Here is a 20,413-nt window from a genome sequence, read left to right as displayed (position 1 = left end):
TTTAAGAAAAACAATTATTATAAAAAAAATTTTATATTAAAGAAATTTTTTATTTTACATATAGAATGGGGGCCTACTATGGTAAAACAGTTTTTGTTTACGTGAAATTTTCGCTTGATTCACTGACATCTATCGGAATCTAATCGAACTATTTGTACAAAAATCTAAAAGAATTCGATTCGAAAATGTTTAACGTTTTTTTTCCGTTTCGTTTTGAAATCGATATCGGTTTTATCATTTATAAATTTACTTATTGATTAATCGAACGTGAGTTTATATTTATTAAATGTAAACAATGTATTTTACGGAAAATTATATTTTCCGAAACGTTATTCAAACGCGTGATACGTAAATCTAAATTCACGTTCGAAAGGTAAATATTTGTTTTTCGCAAAAAAAAAAAAAAAAAAACGCAATTTACGTTGGTAAAACTTTTTTGTTTGTTGGCGCGCCTGATATTTATTATATAGTTTAATTACGTAACGTAATAATAATAATAAATTTATTATTTTAATTTTAAAACGGTTACGAAAGTTGGGGGGAGGGGGGAAATCAAATTTTAAAAAAAAAAAAAAAAACCGGAAACGTTTAGCGCTAATTTAAACAGGATTCACACACACACACACACACACACACACACACACACACACACACATACAGGCATGGTAGGGTAATTAATTATTAAATGACATGTTTAACAATGCGAAATGATACGGTACGACGTTTAACTTAAATTTTTTTAACATTTCTACAAAATCATAAGAAAACATAAAATCGATACGTAATAACCAAATGAAAAACAATCATTTTTAATTACGCGAGTCAACAATGTAATTACGTCAGTCGCATCAACTATTCAACCGACGAAACTTCTCCCTACCGCGTTATTATATCAGTTTATGTTGAGAATCGGCTAATAAGTGTTTAACCTATGTGAACGAACAGAACGGACAAGGCGGCGACGGCGTGAGTATTTTGTGTTTGGTGCTTTGTGTGTTTTTTTTTTTTTTGGTTTCTTTCTATTACAATTTCTAATTTCCGTTTCGAATGCAAAAATGTTTCTTATAATTAATTATAATAATAATAATAATAATAATAAAACAAATAGAGAAAATAAAAAACGTGAGATGGTCATCGATTTCTGACAAAGGTAAAAAAAAAAAAAAAAAAATTATTTACGAACAAACAAAAAACGAACGATTATATGAAAAAAAAAAAAAAAAAAAAAATGTCTTCTGCTAAATATGTTTTAAAAATCGTTATAAATTTTTCCCTAAGGAATTACACTTTATTTAAACGAAATCATTATGACGACGTTCGTTATGAAAATAATTTTTTTTTTTTTTTTTACTAAATCGTTTTAAGGTTGGCAACAATGAATCTTAAAAATTTTGTTTAAATGAAATATTCGCTTTCCTTATCGTTTTTTTTTTTTTTTTTCCTTTAATTTTTTCCTCGTTACTTCGTTTATTATTATTATTATTATTATTATTCCCCGACGTAGGGAAAAACGCGGCATGTTTTCGTTTGTTGTTTGTTTGTTTGTCTGTCTGTCTAACCGTTTGTTTGTTTCATTGTTAAGTAAGAGAGAGAGAGAGAGAAAAACTCGTACGAAACGAACGATATATAAATTTTATTAATCTAATAAAGCGGAAATAAATCGAATATCAAGTTAAAACAAGATTTTAAATATAATAAATGTAACGTAAAAAATTATTATTATTATTATTATTAAAAAAAATGTCAATGGAAAAGATCCGATCGACGTAACGTTTTTTATTATTATTATTATTATTATTATTTACTTTTTTTTTCTCTCTCTCTCTCTCTCTCACATTGTATGTGCGCGGGAATTAAGTTGTCGTAGGTGTCACAAGTTCAACAGGTGTGTGTGTGTGTGTGTGTTCGTCGCCATTATCGGTTAAATAATCGCAACGTCTCGTTTGAAAAGAAAAAAAAAAAAAAAAAAAAAAACCCCGACATATTTAACCCCGTTTATCGTTATAAAGGAGTCGCGATGGCGCCTCGTGGAATAATAAAAAACGAAAGGGAATGTGCGACGGCGGGGGGTGGTGGTGACGGCGGGAGAGGGATGGGGGGAGAATCGACCTCCTCGTCCTCCTCCTCCTCCTTCTCCTCCTTCCCTCAGCCTTAAACTTTACGGCACCGCCAAACTGCCGCCGTATCAATCACATAAAAAAAAAAAAAAAAATGTGTGCAAAAGTCAGAATTATTCGAATGTTCTCATCATCATCGTCATCATTATTATTATTATTATTATTATTATCATCATCGTGAGGTTATCCGAAATTTGTCACATTCGTCGTCAAAAAAAAGACGTTGACTTATTGACATTATTATCATTATTATTATCATTATCATTACCGGTGTTAATTAATAAAAATCATTTGCTTCGGTTGTTTAAAAATAATTTAAATAATTATTATTATTATCATCATCATCATTATTATTGTCATTGTGATACGTTCGTCAAGTCATTATTGCGGTTGCGTCTTTTAGTGGTTATTCATTTATCATCATCATCATCATCGTACGTTGGTTAGTTTTGGTAAACCTTTTGACACGAGAGGAAACCTTTTAACGCGGCGAGTACGGAAAAAGGTAAAAGGGAAGGGGAGAGAAAAATTCTTTCTGTCGTGTTATGTGTGTGTGTGTGTGTGTGCGTGCATCGAGGGAAATGGTTGTTGTTGTTGTTATTATTATTATTATTATTTTCGCGATAAAAGAATCGCGAGCATGACTGATTTTCTTATCAATGCAAAATAAAAAAAAGAAAAAGAAAGAAATGCATGAGAAAAATTTTATTATTATTATTATTATTTATTTGTTTGTTTTTAATCTAACGGGGAATGCGTTTTGAAAAAAAATTCTCGCGTAGGTAGGTTGGTAGGTAGGTAGGTAGGTAGGTAGGTACACGCGAGTACTTCGCGACGGGGGAAAAAAAAAACGAACCTGAAATTTAAAATTGACGGGATTTGTAATAATAAAACGGGAAAACAGGTTTTCCACAGGAGAACGGTAGTCATGAGAATGCGTGAGTAGAGGAGTTTTAAATCATTCAATGAATGAATGAATGAATGAATGAATGATTGATTGATACTGTCGTCGTTGTTGTTATTGTCGCTGTTGTCGCTGTCGTACAAAGGAGTTTTTTTTTTTTTTTTTTTTTTTGTCATGTTCTCATGATTAATCGAATCGATTAATTTATTATTATTATTATTATTATTATTATTATTATTATTATTATTATTATTATTATTTGTTTTTGTCGTGGTTGTAGAATGTCAAATTTATTTAATTTTCAAAAACGAAAATTTTTGTTTTTCTTATCACTTGGGCATTGTTACTGTGTGTACACCTGATAAAAAAGAATTCGAGTCGTTAATTTTTTTTTTCTCGTTCTTTTTCCGGGGGGCGTTCGGGGGGGATCAAAACGTTTTCGTAGCAAAAAGGTTCTTATAAAAAAAAAAAAAAAAAAAAATTGTAAAAAGGAGCAAAAAGGGAGTCAAAGCCGTATCTTGAGTACAGAAATTATAAACGGGGTTTGCAGTTGTAAACTGAGATAATGTTAACTCTTAAATCTCAGACACATCGGACTCCCCGAAAGCCATTCGTATAAGCCGGAGTATATATACGTGATGCGGTGAAAACGATGTCGCCGCGAATTTTTTTTACATTTTCGTTTTATAACGTTATAAAATTTTTTTTACGGCGTTTTGAAAAAATAATTTGTTTTATAACCGTCAGACAAATTTATTTAAAACGAGAAATTTTATTTTTAACGCCCCGAAAAGTATTAAAAAAAAAAAAAAAAAAAAAAGATGAATCGCGACCGCGAGGAATTCCGTGGTCTCAATTCGTCGTGGGATTCCCGTGCCGCGTTGCGCCATTAACGAAAATGAAACGAGAATTTTTTTTTTACTTTTATTTTTCAAAAAAAAAAATCGTATTAATTCACACCTGATTCCCATTTTCGAAAAGAAACAAAAAACCGAACAAACAAACAAACAAACAAGCTAACAAACGATCGTTTGTCACGTTTTTTTTAAAAAAATTTTTTTTTCTCGTGACACGACAAAAAAAAAATTCTTAATCTCGTTTAATAATTCGCGGAAATAATATTTCGAAGTCGTTTTCGAAAACTCGCGGTGGGGAGGGGAGGGGGAGGAAATTAAAACATTCACATAATTATAAACAATTTTTTTAAATAAAAAAAATGTTTAATTATTTTCGCGCGCGCGCGCGTGTGTGTGTGTGCGTGCGTTCGTGCCACGGCATACGATCGAATTTTTTTTTTTTTTTTTCACGCATATTTGCGTTTAATTTAATTTTTACTTAAATGGCGTACATAAGGTAATCGCGACCGACGTTCCCTGAAAATTATTTTTTTCGTTTCTTTGCAAAAAAAATTTCTTATTTGATGACGACGAAAATTTTTAACAAAAACTAATTATGCAATTAAAAGTTTTGATTTAATGACGGCACGAAAAGAGAGAGAGAGAGAGAGAGAGAGAGAGAGAGAGAGAGAGAACTCGCGAGCCACTTTTTAATCAAGACAAGTTTAATTATAAACTATAATAATAATAATAACGAAATAGAACCGACAATTAAGAAATTAAATTCAAAAAAACATCATTAAGACGAGTTCAATTAGAAATTAAGAAAGAGAGGGAGAGAGAGAGAGAGTGAGAGAGAGAGAGAGAATGGAAACAAAGTTGAACAGAGAAAACTGTGTTGGAAGCAGAAGAGGTTGGAAAAATGTGGCACCAGTGGTTGATAGACAAACACGATGTTTTCATAAGTAAACGAATACGTGGCAGCAGACATAAATATCGATTTTCAAATTGTCAGAATGTTTTTCTACATGAAGGCTGTGAAATTAATTCGGTCACGAATGAAAATGTCAAAAGCAAAAGTGGTGTTGAGGATTTTTCGGGAGAAAGGATCGAGTATATACGAATCGTGAGTGACGTCACCAACAGCAGAAGACGAAAAAACAAAACAAAACAATAAATAGTAAGAACAATAGTAAATGACGTCACTATTATAAAAAATAAGAAAGTAATATTTCAATCAATCGTAAAAACTTTTTTTTATTATTTCCATTAATTAATTAATTGTCTGTTGTCGGGGGGAGAAGGGGGAACAACAACAACAACAACAAACGGCGGGAGGAGCAGCAGAAGAAAAAAATTACCAACGGAATAATTTCGTCACGACCGCGCAAATACATTTAAATAATGAATTTTTTTTTTTTTTTTTTTTATTTTCATTTCGCTCTCCCCATTTACAAATTGTCGTAATTCTTATGACTCTTCACGACCCTGAAAATCAGTACCGTAGGAAGCCACGTAAAAAAAAAAAAAAGCATTTATATACGTATAAGTTTTTTTCTAAGTTCGTCTGTTCGTTTGCCCTGATTTAATTTCGTAAAAAAAAAAAAAATTATTTTTTTTGGTTGTTGTTGTTGTCAAAAGTAGAAGAAGAAGAAGAAGAAGACACAGAAAAGAATAGAAAATATTATCATTATCATCATCATCACTATTATTATTATTATTATTATTTCTTTCCAGTGACTTAACATTCCATTCATGAACAAGTTTCAGTCTTGTTCCAAATGAAAAAAAAAAAAAAAAAAAAAATTCAGATGGTCACACACACACACGGTCGGTCGCGCACGCGGGTTCTTCGAGAGAGATTATTATCATTATTATTACGATTTTCAGGTTAATTTTCAGGTCGCATAAGTCGTCTTATGTATGTACGTCACCCATTAGTCGTTATTAACTTTACTCACTCAACGCTTTACTTATTTACTTTTTTTCAGGTACATTTTGAAGGCCGTTTACCGTTTACTGTTTTTTTTTTTCTTAACCGTAGCAAAAGAATCTTCTTTTTTTTTAAATTATATTTATAAGCTAGCAAAACCCGACGATTATCGAAATTATTATTATTATTATTAATTTGCAATTTTTTACGATTTTTTTTTTTTGCTTAACGGAGAATTACATAACTTTTATTCTTTAGTTAAAAAAAAAAAAAAAAAAACAGGTACGAATGCGTAAAATACCTTCTTATCTTATGTGCGTGGTAACGAATGTTCGAATTGCCTGCGTGGGTTTTTTTTTTTTTTTTTTTTAAGAAATCGTTAAAGAGGCGTTGTTGTTGTTGTTGTTTCTCTTACGTGCGTAAAAATAATAAAAAAAAAAAAATTGACAAATAAAATATTATGTAATGTTTGTGAGTGCGTGCGTGTGCGTGCGTACTTATGTATTTACGGTCGTGCGTATGCGTTATGTAATTTTTTTTAACAAGTCGCAAAGACGACAACCACAACACAAAGCTATTAAAAATTAAATTTGATTTGTGAGTTTGTTGGGTTCCTTCCTCCCACGTATACTTCCTGTTTCCCCCCCCCCTCCCGCCAAAACGGAAACGAAAGAATTTGCGCGCCTTTTTTTAAATTTTTAATTCGCGTGAACTTTGTACATTGTAATGTTTGATCATGTCTCGGTGTAAAAATAAAAAAAAAAAAATAATTAAATTATTTTGTAACGTGACAACAACAACAAACAACAACAACCTGTTATTTAACTATCAACCTTTATAAAAAAAAAAAAAAATTTTATTAAATAAATTTCAGGTTCAAGGTCTTCAAATTTATTACTTTCTACAAAAAAAAAAGTGTAAAATAATATTTATTCAATAACGACCTTTGTTATTTAATTCCCCCTCCCCCTCTCTCTCTCTCTCTCTCTCTTCTTTTTCTTAATAATAATAATAATGAATAAGACAATAATGATATAAGAGAGAGAGAGAGAGAGAGAGAGAGAGAGACGACAAACGAAAGTTAACACACATTCTTGCTGAAAGGAAAAATAATAATTTTTTTTTTTTGTCATTTAAATAAGAAAGGCTGTTGTTGTGGCTTAAGGTTTCTTTTGTTTGTTGTTGTTGTTGTCGTTGTGGTTGTTATTGTTGTTGTTGTTGTATTTTTTTTAATTAGGCTTTAATGTTTAAAATGTAATGAAATAAATGAATTCGATTGGTTCGGGTTACGTTTTTTTTTTTTTTTTTTTTTTTGTTTTATTCCCTTGACGAAAATTAACGAAAGATTTTTTTTTAATATATATGCGGACGCGTGAGTGCGTGAGTGCGTGCGTGAGTTTGAATGCGTTCGTTCGTTAACTAATTCAAGGCTCAAATGCAGTTTTTATAAAAATAATAAATCACGACGTTGATGTGAATTGTCGAAAAAATCTTATTAGTGCGAGAATAAACTCAGGTGCGTGTGCGTGTGCGTGCGTGCGTGCAAACGCATTGTTATTATTATTATTATTATCATTATTATTATTATTATTACGATTAAGTCTTGTTTTTTTGTGAACTGTCGTCGTTTTGTCGTTTGTCGTTTTCGTCTTATTTTAAAAAAAAAAATTCACGTGAATGTTGGCAACATTTTTTTCCTAACGACTGAGTACGTTATTATTATTATTATTATTATTATCATTTTTGCATTTTTTTAAAGGTTTTTTGAACGAATCTCAGGTATGACCTCAGGTGTTTGTATTATGCCTCGCCTATTTTTTTAATTTCACATACCTCTCTCCATCTTTTGAATTTTTTTTTTTTTTCGTTTGTTCGTTTGTTTGTTTGTTTTATTTTATTAATTAAACGCTTGAGAAGTTTATATCCCCTCCCCCTACTTAAAAGAAAAAAAAATATTGTATCATCATCATCATCATCATCATTTATTCGAATCGAAATTATTTTGCCTAATTAAGTGGTATTGATTGATTGATGCAACGAATATTTTGATGACTCTTTGAAAATAATTATCATCATCATCATCGTCGTCGTCACTGTGGTAATAAAAAATTATGCTTACGCTTAATGGCGGACGAGGAAAAAAAAAATAAAAATAATAATTCTATTTCTTAATAATATTTTGGGTTAATAAATAAATTAATAATTAAAAGTTTAACGATGCGGATGTGAAACCTCATGAGAAAAAAATTTTTTTTCTTTGTTTTACACATTCGTCAATGTTTGTTCGTTTGTTCTTTCGTTCGTTCGTTTGTTTGTTTGTTTGTTAACGTTTGTTTTCACGTACAACAGTCATATCATAGTTTGTTCGTAGTTAGTTAGTTCTTTATTTTGTTTTAAATTTAAGTTTTGAGTGTTCCGAACGGAGAAGAAAGAGAAATGAAAAATTAATGTATTTACGTTTGTTTTTGTTTGTTTGTTTGTTTTACAGGTGATAATAGATAACATTGTCGAAAACAATGACACCTGACGAAAGCGGACCGGTCGAAACGACGATAACCTGGAACGAGGAATCGAAAAAAAAAAATGAAAACGGAGGAGTAGTAGGGGGAGAAGATGGGAATTCGCGACGGAGAAAAGTTGATAATAGTGATAATAATGGCGATAATGAGATGAAGAGTGATAATCGGCGGCCGAGTGTTAATGTCATAGAGGAAAAAAACGTCGGGATGGACTGTGAAAAAATTAAATTCGAACCCCAAGTTAAATGGTTGGATTTATCAGGATTATTGTTCGTTCATTTGGGTTGCATTTACGGCCTTTACTTATTAGTTTTGTCGAGGAGTTTTAAAAATTACATATGGCGTAAGTTGTACAAATCAAAAAAATTTTTTTTTTTTTGAAAGATGTAAATAAGTTCAAAGGTTAAAATTTTTATTTTGTATTCAAGTCATTGTTCAATCGAAATTTCGTAATAATAATAATAATAATAATAATAATAATAATAATAATAATAATAATAAGGGAAAAAAATTTTTTAGTGTTTTTCAGCATTTACGCATCCGGTTTTGGAATAACGGCCGGAGTCCATCGACTGTGGTCTCATAGAGCGTACAAAGCGAATTACCCGCTCCAGTTATTGCTCCTCATACTTTTCACAATATCCGGTCAGAGAGATGTTTACGCGTGGGTTTTGGATCACCGAGTTCATCATAAATATACGGAAACGGATGCGGATCCGCATAACGCGAAAAGAGGTTTCATGTTTTCGCACGTCGGATGGATATTTCTCACTCCGCATCCCGACGTCGTCGAGAAACGAATACAGGCCGACATGAGAGATTTGGAATCGGATCCCCTCATAATGTGGCACAAGAAATACTACATTCCGTTGTTTTTAGCCCTCGCTGTCGCCCTACCCGTCATCGTACCCATTTACCTTTGGAACGAACCCTTGTGGACGTCGTTTTGGATTAATTTCAACGTGAGATATGCCATCACGTTGAACATAGCTTTTTTCGTTAACAGCGTCGCTCACATATGGGGACAAAGGCCTTACGACAAGTAAGTCTCCAAGAGTTTTAACGAAACTTTGTAGGCACGTATTCTAAATCATTATATGTCGTTTTCAGGTACATAAACTCGGCAGATAACGTATCCGTATCGATAGCGGCACTCGGCGAAGGATGGCACAACTATCATCACGTTTTCCCATACGATTACAAAGCGGGAGAACTCGGAAATTACACGTTCAATCCCACAACGGGTTTCATTGATTTTTTTGCTAAAATTGGATGGGCTTGGGATCGTAAATTCGTATCGACCGAAATGGTGTCGAGGAGAAAGAAAAGAACCGGAGACGGTAGCAAGACACCCGTGTGGGGTTGGGGAGATAAGGACATGCCAAAAGAGGATTACGCAGAACTATCGAGTCAGCATTGAATATAATAAAAAGAGAAGTGCCAACAGTCAAAAACAAAAAAAAAGAAAAAAAATAATAAAACTTATTTATTATTCGTCACAAAAAAAAAAAATATTTCGAACGCCGCGGGTATTTTCCAGCGTGGAATCAATCACAACCCACTGGAAATCAATCAACGTTTTCCCCCCCCCACTTTCTCTCTCTCTCTCTCTCATTGCTTTTTCGTCCCTCAAAACAGTTTAATATTTTGGAAAAGCGTTCGTTCCCCACAAAAACCCTACAGTATATATAAATTTTTCAAAAAAAGGAGCTTTTAAGCTTTCACCCAAAATAATTTCAAGTGAGGGGATTAAAGGAGGGGGGGGTGTGTGTGAAAGGCGCGAAATATTTAAAAATCGAAAATTTTTAATTGGGTATGCGTGTGTGCGTGTGTCTAAGGGTGAGATACCGATGAATAAATATTTCGCGCGAAGTTTCCGAATACGCGAGTAAATGCCTTATATACCCGTCCGAAAGTTTTTTACACAATCTAATAATCCATAGAGAATGTTTTAACACAGGTAATCAATTCGAATTAATTACTATTACTATTATTATTATTATTGTTTAAAATTTTTTTAAAAAAAAGTTTGCGCGCGTTTTTTCTTTTCTTTTTCTTTCTTTCTTTCATTTTTTCCGTTTGTTTATTATATTAATGTGCAATGTTTAACGTCTCATTTTTTGTCCGTCGTGTTTGAAGGGGGGCGGGGAGGGGAAGGGGGGTAAAAGGAAACGCGTCGTTTCCCCCACATTCTCATCCCTAAATAATAAGTTTTTTGTCATACTATCTGTTGTACTGTCATTTGTTACTATAACGTAAATTTAACGCATTTTTTCGGCTTTAAAATGTAAAAAATAATAAAATTAAATAACATGTACTTATAGATTATTACTATTACTATTACTATAATTACTATAATTATTATTATTATTGTATTAAATTAATTATTATAAAATAGATTTTGTTTGTTAGTGATTAATTATTATTATTATTATTTTAAATTTTTATCGACCTGACCGCCGAACGAAAAAAAAAAAAAATTCAAATATGAAATTTATGTCTCAAGTGCGGAAGTAGTGTGCCCCATTTTAAATAAAACTATCGAATTCACGCATCTATTATTATTATTATTATTATTATTATTATTATTATTATTATTATTATTATTATTATTTAATTGTTAATTAATAAATTGAAGGCGTGAAGATTAATATTATTATTCGATATCACGAGGGATAAATGGAAAGAATTACTCACAGCCTTCTTTTATGAAAAAAAAAAAATTTATATATATATATTTTTTTACTCTATGACTTTCTTTTCTTTTTTTTTTAATTAAAAAAAATTGTTTAAAACGTTTGTCTGACTTGAAGTTGGTTAAAAGTAGAAATAATGACAAAATTATTATTATTATTAATTTTTTTTTACATTTGGTCAAGACATTTTTTTTTGTTTAATTGAATTATTGAATTATTCATGATATTAATGGCTACGTAATTTGTCCTCGATTTTACATTACATTTTTTAAAAATTGTTCAGTGCAATTTAATTCGATTGATCAACATGAGCTTTTTTCATTAGAACAAAAATAATTTAAAAAAAAAAAAAAAAAACAAAATCATCAAATCCGACTATAAGGAAACATACGTATACGTTCGCCATATTGTTTTATTATTTTTTATAGAAAATAAATTTTTGGTGAGTTCATTATATAATTATTATATTTAATTTATAATTATAATACTGTAATTATATCTTTTTTTTTAAAAAAACCGTTACGGTAAAAAAACTCTCGATCGTTCCGCCATTTTGATTTTTCTATTATAAAATTAATAAAAAAAATTAAAGTGTTGTAAAAAAAAAATTTTTTTTTCTTTTTTTTTTTTTTTTTCGTTTGTCTCAAATTCATTTTGCAATTTGCTAAATATTTAGTCGTATATCGTTGCATTAATAATAATAATAATAATAATAATAATAATATTATATTTTAAATAATAATAAAAAATGTGCTAAGCGGTAAACGTTAACCAAAAAAAAAAAAAAAAATGTCGCATTTAAAAAAAGAAAATTTTTTTTGCTACCGGTTAAAGTTTTGCGTGAATTTCATTGACACCGATAATACTAATTAATTCAAATATTATAAATTCGTGTACTTTTTTTTTTTTTTTAGACTTTGCTCCCTTTTGTAAAAAAAAAAAAAAAAAAAAAACAGGGCATTAATGAACATGATTGTTTTTTTTATTAAAGGTTATCCCCCCTTCATCTATCCATTTTCAAGAAAGAATATATATATATAGAAAAGAAAAAATTTCAAATTTGGAAAATAATATATTTAAAAGAAAAAAGGAAAAAAAATGTCTGACGTAAGCAAAGATATTCCTAAAACGGAAACGGGTGTAACAACAACAACAACAACAACCAAATGGTCGGATTACAATTGGCCAAAAGTTTTACTTCAATTACACATTCATCTTTTTTTAGCTTACAGTCTTTTTTTTTTGTTCAGTGCTAAATTGTTAACTTTGGGTTTTGGTAAAGTTGCTTAATTTCTATTTATATTAGATAAAAATGTACTCACCATAATCATTTATCCCTGAGTCATCATTTTCTTCTTCTACTCTATTTTCAGCATTATTTCTTGTTGGTGTTGGACTTTTAGGAGCCACTGCAGGTGCACACAGATTATGGACTCACAGGAGTTACAATGCAAATAAATATTTAAGATTTTTTTTAATGATTTGTCACACTATCGGTGGAAGTGGACCCATTTACGATTGGGTTTTAGATCACAGAATCCATCATAAATTCGAATCGACAGAATATGATCCTTATAACAAAACAAAAGGTTTCCTGTATTCACACATAGGTCACAAAATAAGACAGAAAAATCCTAAAAGGGAAACGATTGTTAAAGAAATTGACATGAAAGATATTGAAAATGATAAAATTGTTATGTTTCAAAAAAAATTTTACTGGGTATTATTGGCCATTTTGGGTGTTTTACTTCCAATAAATGCTCCTGTCGAATATTGGGGTGAAGACATGTTGAATTCATTTATGATTATGGGTTTGTTTAGAATTCCAATTACTTTACACGCCATTTGGTTTATAAATAGTGCGAGAAACGTTTGGGAATTGAAACCGAACGACAGGTTGTATATTTATATCTAAAATGAAATACAATGATCATTTACAAAATCGTTTATGGCGTCCATTTTGTTTTTCAGGTATTTCAGCGATTCGAATTTAATGTTTTTAATTACCAAAAATCACTGGCACGCATATCATTATACAGCACCTTGGGATTGTCTTGTCGGTGAATTCGGATCTCATAATTACGGCACAACCACTGTTTTCATAAAAGTATGCGCGGCTTTAGGACTTGCAACCGGATTGAAAACCGTTAATAGTAAAATGATGACCGAAGCATTGGAAAGATCCATCGATACGAATAAATCCATAAACGATTGTTTGTTGGAAGTTTTAGATGAATACGAATTGAGTAAATACGAAGATATCACTTTAGATATAATACAATCTTCGCGAAAATAACAAACAACAAACAAAAAAAAATTTTCTCAAATTCATTTAGTATAAGATTCTGTCATGAGGACGCGTTAAACACTGTAACCGTTAACATTTGAAATTTTTTTCCCTTTTTAAGTTTTTCCAACGTTGCCAAATTTTTTCCATAAAGTAAATAAACATAACGTCCATTTATCCAAAAATTTTATTTATATTATCTATATATATATATATTTTTTAATAGTAATTTCATTAAAATAAAGTTTTAAATCAAAAATAAATATTTATATAAAAAAAAAAACTTTAAATAATTTGATTATGGACGATTTAATCTTTTAATTTCACAACCTTTCGTTGAAAAAATTTAAAAAAAAAAAAAAATTAAACATGTCAGAATTAAGTTTTAATTTTTTTTTGCTAGAGATTAATTGTAATTTTTTTTTTTTTTCAAAATTCTTTTGTTTGTTTATTTTTATCTTAACTTTACTGCATGTGTAAATTTAATAAAGTTTACGTATGAATTAGAAATTCTTTTATTTTTTTTTTTAAATCCGTGAAATTAAAAAAAAAAAGAAAAGATTTTGAAATTTATATTTCATAATTATTACGCCAAGTTTGCTATGAATTAAAAAACGTAAAATTTTTATCGGTACTTTTATTATTATCATTATCATTTAAATAAAAACTAATTAAGTAATCAAGAAAATGCATTTATTATATGTAATTTATACGTTTTTTCACGTATATATACTTTTTCCTTTTAATTTCGTTTTACATTTTACAAAAAAAAAAAAAAGAAACTGTGCAACACCAAATGTAACAAGAATTAAAGAACGTCGAGCTAGGTAAAAAAAAAAAAAAAACAATTTAAACTTTTAATTATGTCAAATATGGCCGAAAATATAATTTTCTATCACAGAAAAGCTCTCTCTCTCTCTCTCTCATTCTAATCTAAGACAAACTTTGGTTTTGTTGCCTTTTTTTTAATAAATTTAACTAAGGTAATTAACATTAATTCGTTTTACAACGTTCTTCCGACTTGTCTTCATTGATAATGGTGGCCGCTTTTATATCTTCCGGTTTCATGTCTTTATCTCCCCATCCCCAAACGTCACCGTCAATCGAATGACCGTCTTCTTTGATTATTTTAACGTTTTCCGGTGGAACGTAAGACCCATCGCCGGTTCTTTTGGCTCTCGCTATCACGATGTGAGGGGAAACAGTTTTCAAATCGTAAGCCTGACCCAATTTGGCCATGATGTCGATAAAACAAGTCGTGAAATTGTAACCGTAGTTTCCCAATTCGGCCGCTTTGTAATCCCAGGGGAAAACGTGATGGTAATTGTGCCAACCTTCTCCGAGAGCTCCCACGGCAACCATGAGATTTTCAGCCGGGTTCATGTTCCTGTCAAGTAATCCACCATCATCAAATACCTTAAATTCTCTTTCAAAGAATAAAATGAAATTTAAAAAATTTCTCACTTATCGTATGGTTTAGAACCGAAAAAATGAGCTGCACTATTCACCAACCAAGTGGCGTTCAATGTGAAACAATAACGGAACAAAGTTGCTACGAACCAAGCGTTCGACCATGTTTCTCCCCAGAAATAAACCGGAACAAATGTAGGTATCAAAAAACAACCGATCGGCATGAGTATCAAGTAATATCTGAAAGGAAAATTTACATTTGAATGAGTTAAAAAAGAAAAGACAGAGAGAGGGTCGGAGGGGGGGGATTTAGTTACTTTTTTTGAAATGCCACGACGGGATCTTGATCCAAATCGGACATGTCGATCACTTTTCCCTTCCTCCTCACATCCGGATGTTTTTTAACAAGAAGCCATCCGACGTGTGAAAAAAAGAATCCATTTTTAGCATTGTGTGGATCAGCATCCGTTTCGCTGAACTTATGATGTACTCTGTGATCTCTCGCCCATTCCCAAATCGAATTTTGAAATGCTATCGTGTTGCAAATCGTCAGGAATATTTTAAGGGGTAATTTAGCTTTGTAAGATTTGTGAGACCATAGTCTGTGTGCACCAGCGGTTATTCCCAACCCTCCGGAAACGTATAAAGCATATGCTGAAATAAAAAAAAAATCAATGTGATCACTTTGAACAAATATACAACATTAGAGTATAAATAAAAAAAATATACATTACCCCATAAGTTGGTGTAGAGTTTAGCAGAAGTTATGGCCAAATACAATCCGTAGACGGCTGCAACGTGAAGATAAGCAAATAAAATAGCATTACGCCAAACTATGGCTTTGTGTGATGATTTTCCATTGACAATCTCTTCTTCTACTTTTTCCTTTTTCCCAGTCGGTAATTCATTTTCGAATATTGTACCCGTAGGTACAACGGATACCAAATTGGGTGCCATACCGTTCACAACTGAAAAAAAAAATAAAAAATAAATTAAACGACCTTTGAACAATTGACGGTCGCGAACATTGTTGTTGTTGTTGTTGTTGTTGTTTGTATTCGATAAATTAGAGAAAAAACGTGTTTGATATATCTACGTGAGGTACAGACAGCCATATTCAAGGTCAATTATAATTAAACATAAATTTTCGGGTACAAAAAAAAAAAAAGGTAAAAAAAAAATGAACTGCGAACGTGAAAGCGTGGAAGTCATTATTATTATCATAAATAACAACATAACAATATTCGTTATGTATATTTAACTTCAAATTCGATTTGTTTGCAAAAACTTTACAAGTTTAAAATACTTTTTAACCATTAAATAAAAAAAGGAAAAGCTATCGAGTTACAAATTCCACGACGAGGAGGAAGGAAAAAAAAAAATTCTATTCTAACAACAACAACAACTTTCTTTTTACTTTTTTTTTTTTTTCCTTCTCACTCTTATTTAAAACCTATATGCACATTCTCCTACGTGACATGTACTCCATATTTCACAAATTGTAAAAAACAATTAAATGATATAAATGATAAAAAAAGAAAAAAAAAAAAGTTTAGATTTACATACAACACAAATTAAGTTAAAAAAAATTGAACACGAGTAAAAATTTTCTTACTCTAAGACTTTTTTTAAATCTACTGCTACGTACAAAATGATAAATGAATAGAGAAAAAATGTCAAACAATTTGTGTATATTAATTAATTAATTAATTACAAAAAAAAAAACTCGAACGTGATTAAATTAAGGCGAAAATAATTGACCTTAACGAAATAATAAATTAAAACGGCGTGAAACGTTCGCGTCATGCAATATTTAACTTGTCATTTTTAACACTTTCAAATTAAAATTAAAAAAAAAAAAAAAATTCACGATGGACGCCGATCCCAACCCCGACCCCGACGCCGACGGCGACATTTTTTTTAACTAAATAAAATACTTACGAATTTGAAATCTGTTCGCGAACGTTTAACGGTTACAATCAAAAAAATTAGTACAATTTTATTTATTTAAAAAAAAAAAAACATTTACGGATATATATCTATCAAAAGTAAATAAATAACAGTTAAGAATAAGCATGAACCGCAGCAATGTAAAAAAAAAAAAAAAAAAAATTGCAATAATAATGATAATAAATAGAAAAAAAAAAAAACCGTTCACTCTATGGCCCCTCAGGTTGTGAACGATATGTTCGTTAACGAAGAATTTATTTTTGAGTCGATCACGTGACTCGGCCGGCGAGTGTGGCGTGATCTTTCTTTCGATGCTTTATTCCGAACCTTGGCCAATCCTTTTGCGCCAAACTAAAAATAATTACTTTACAATAAGCTAAACATGGGATTAACCCGATAATTGTTATAAAAAAAAAAATTATCTCCTAAATACTTGGAAGTTGTTTCAAATTGCAGAGACGGAAGAGAATAATAATAATAATAATAACTGCAAAATAAAATTCTTTTACTTTTTTTTTTTTTTTTTTTTTTTTTTTCGAAAATGGATTCAAAAGGTTGCATGGCGAATTTTTGATTTAAAAATAAAAAAAAAAAAAAAGATGAACACAATTCTTAAAAAATATTTTTTTTTACACTCGAATGATTTTTTTAAATGAATTTAATAATTCGTGTAAATATTGCATCATTTAGGTACGTCAAATTCAAATTAGTTGCGGTATGAAAAACAAAAAAATGTTTCAATTTTGCTTTTAGTATTTCATCATCACACGTTAATGATTTTCTTTTGCATCGTAGAATATTCATAGAGTTGAAAAAAAAAAAAAAAGGCGGGAAATTCAAAAAAATTTCAAACGCCTTCTCCTCTACCCTCCGCCTTCACCTCTTTTCTCTCTCCTCGCGAAAAATTAAAACGAAATTAAAAATTTAACGAACTTTTTTTTAATCTTTTTGTTTAATAATAATAATCTCGTTAATCCAAAAAAAAAAAAAAATTATTTATTTAATTTAAAAAAAAATAAAACCGTTAACGTCAAATCCCCGACGTCACTTTTCCTTTTTTTTTTTTTTTTTTATCAATTTAAATTATTAATTATCGGATAATTGAAAATAATGATAATAACAAAATGGCGTACCACAAAGTGTTGAATAAAAAAAAAAAAAATAAGTTAAAGCACAAATCCGATAATAATTATTCTTTAAAAAAAAAATGAACCGTTTTAACAAAACAATTTTCAAATCTTTACTGAATGTTTTTTATGTTGCTGTAAACATAATAATAATAATAATAATAATAATAATAATAATTACATAATCGATCTATCATTAATTTTAGCTTATCAGACAATAATTAAATTTTTTTAAATAAATATAATTAATAAATTTAATAAAACGACGTAAAATAAATTCGAGAATGAAATTTGTATCGTTACAAAGTTCATAGTTAAATAAATTTTCATATTATTATAATTAAAAAAGAAAAAACAAAATGGCGTCCTTTAATAAAATGACATTAACGTATTATGAAAATTTTTTTTTTAAATTAACGATATAGTGTTATAATTATTATTATCATCGTGTGAAATTATACGTTTTTTCTATGTAAATGCTAAATATTAAAAGTTATCATGTAGATATACTAATATTTTACTTCTGCTACTTCTGTTAATCAATGAATTTTTTTTTTTTTTTATGAAAAATAAAATGATATTTTTTAAAATTAATCTCATACATAATTATTTATTTATTTATTTATTAAAAAGAAAAAGAAAACGCAAAATATAATTTAATTAAATTTTTATTATTATTATAAAGATTGCTATTGTGACGTCATTGACCTTAGCAATGATTTTTGATTAAATTTTTTTTTTTTTTTTTTTGATTACATAAAGTCAATAACACATTAATAAAATAAATCGAATGAAATCAATAAAGTGCAATAAATTAAACATAGATAATATTTTCATTTTCTTTTTCCCCATTTTTTTTTTCCTTTTTCCTTTTGTCATTATTCATATTACAAAGTACGAATAAATTAATAATAATAATAATACTGATAATTTTTGCGTTTTTTTTTTACCCGTTACGGTTTTAGATTTTGTAATCACGTTTAAATCAATTTAAAAAAAAAAAAAATAAAAAAAATGAAGTAATTTAATTTAAATTATAAGAAAGGGAAATAAAAATGAAATGATAATAAATAAATTTATTTAAAATTTTTCCCCCCGCCATTTTTTTTTTTAAACGTAATAAGAATTCGAAAGGGTAAGGAAAAAACGTTAAAAATCAATTGAATTAATGATGAGGAAAAAAAACCTTATTAAAAAACTTAAGTTGGCATCACGGAATTTTTTTTTCGATATGAATCGTACAAAACAATCAAATTTAAGTTGGCATCACTTTTAATTGTTGCGAATTTTTTTCTTGAAATGTGTAAGGGGTAACGCGTTACTAATTACAACATTAAAAGTGAAAAATTCATTTTAATTTTTATTCAATTTATTCCGGGGATTTCGTTCGTTTTTTAATCGTTATCGTTTGTTAAATATGAAATCCACAAAACGTTTTTTTATTTAATTAATTCGAAAAATATGATAAACGCGATAATTATTTGTATTATATAAATAAAATCGAAAAATCGACCGTTGACATTTTTTAATTGTATTAATTACTTATGTAATCAATTTTATTTACTGGAATAAACACAATCGATGGATTTATAACGGATTAATATTAGATTACGTGAGAATGATACCATGTCAATTTCAAATCAACAAACAAACAAACGAACAAACAACAAACAAACGGACGATTTACACGGATAAATACGGTTGAGTAATTTTACAATTACATATTATTATTATTATTAATTTATGATTTTTTATTTTACGTAACGTATTAAAAAGCCTAAAGTTTAGGTCAAATTTATTATTGAATATTATTATTTAAAATAATAATAATAATAATTATTATTATTGCGGGTATTTAACATTATTATCATTATTATTATTATTATTATGATCAAGACGTAAACAACCGGTTTAATCATTTTATACTTTGCCCCCAATCAGGTTACTGATTAAATTTTCTCGGGTTGTGTTAAAGTTTTCCTTTTTTAACGTATTTTTTTATCATACATAAACTATTATCATTATTATATTTTTTTTGTGTGGAAAACGAATTAATAATAATAATAATAATAATAATAATAATAATTAAAACTCTGAAAAATAATTTTGAAAATGACAATTAACGTGACTCATTATCAAAATGATGTAAGATGATGATGATGATAATAATAAGAAATATAATATTGCTATTTAAGAGAGAGAAAGAGAGAGACAGAGAGGGGAATAGAAGGAGAGAGAGAGAGAGAGAGAGGGGAATAGAAAGAGAGAGAGAGAGAGAGAGGTTTTTTTTTGTCATTATTGCAAAATAAATTTTGTTATTAACTTACACAATAAAATATTCGCGGACATTTTGCAAACGAACGTGATAACATTTGACATTATTTTATCTCCCATACAAGCCAAACGAAAAAAAAAAAAAAATTAATAAATAATAATAATAATGATAATAATAATTTTTTTTTTTTTTCGAATTTTTCATATTTTATGACCGACGAACGACCTTTTTTTAACCTTTTAACGAAACATTTTTTTTTTCATGACCTACGAAATTTGAACGTACAAAGTTTAAATAAAACATTTGCAATTTATTTATTTAACCAAAAAAAAATTATTAAAAATCGACTAAAATCCTTT

General features: G+C 29.0%; 3 protein-coding genes across 3 annotated transcripts; 2 read left to right on the top strand and 1 right to left on the bottom strand.

The window, feature by feature from the left end:
* Nucleotides 1-8,306: 8,306 nt before the first annotated feature.
* Phum_PHUM128330 (fatty acid desaturase, putative) lies at nucleotides 8,307-9,729 on the top strand (the record flags this gene model as incomplete). The annotated part of the gene is made up of 3 exons (XM_002424343.1): nucleotides 8,307-8,652; nucleotides 8,829-9,351; nucleotides 9,420-9,729. The coding sequence occupies 3 exons, from the start codon at nucleotides 8,307-8,309 to the stop codon at nucleotides 9,727-9,729; spliced, it is 1,179 nt and encodes a 392-aa protein (XP_002424388.1).
* Nucleotides 9,730-12,103: 2,374 nt separating this feature from the next.
* Phum_PHUM128320 (fatty acid desaturase, putative) lies at nucleotides 12,104-13,301 on the top strand (the record flags this gene model as incomplete). Its single annotated transcript, XM_002424342.1, has 3 exons — nucleotides 12,104-12,281; nucleotides 12,379-12,901; nucleotides 12,977-13,301. The coding sequence occupies 3 exons, from the start codon at nucleotides 12,104-12,106 to the stop codon at nucleotides 13,299-13,301; spliced, it is 1,026 nt and encodes a 341-aa protein (XP_002424387.1).
* Nucleotides 13,302-14,062: 761 nt separating this feature from the next.
* Nucleotides 14,063-15,659, bottom strand: Phum_PHUM128310 (fatty acid desaturase, putative; the record flags this gene model as incomplete). Its single annotated transcript, XM_002424341.1, has 4 exons — nucleotides 14,063-14,679; nucleotides 14,757-14,942; nucleotides 15,020-15,356; nucleotides 15,437-15,659. 4 exons carry the CDS (start codon nucleotides 15,657-15,659, stop codon nucleotides 14,286-14,288), a joined length of 1,140 nt encoding a protein of 379 aa, XP_002424386.1. The 3' UTR covers nucleotides 14,063-14,285.
* Nucleotides 15,660-20,413: the final 4,754 nt, after the last annotated feature.

Source organism: Pediculus humanus, genomic scaffold, assembly GCF_000006295.1.
Source record: "Pediculus humanus corporis 1103172107475 genomic scaffold, whole genome shotgun sequence".
NCBI classification, from domain to species: Eukaryota; Metazoa; Arthropoda; class Insecta; order Psocodea; family Pediculidae; genus Pediculus; species Pediculus humanus.
The sequence above is the reverse complement of the archived record's forward strand: the minus strand, read 5'-3'. Positions and strand labels throughout refer to the sequence as shown.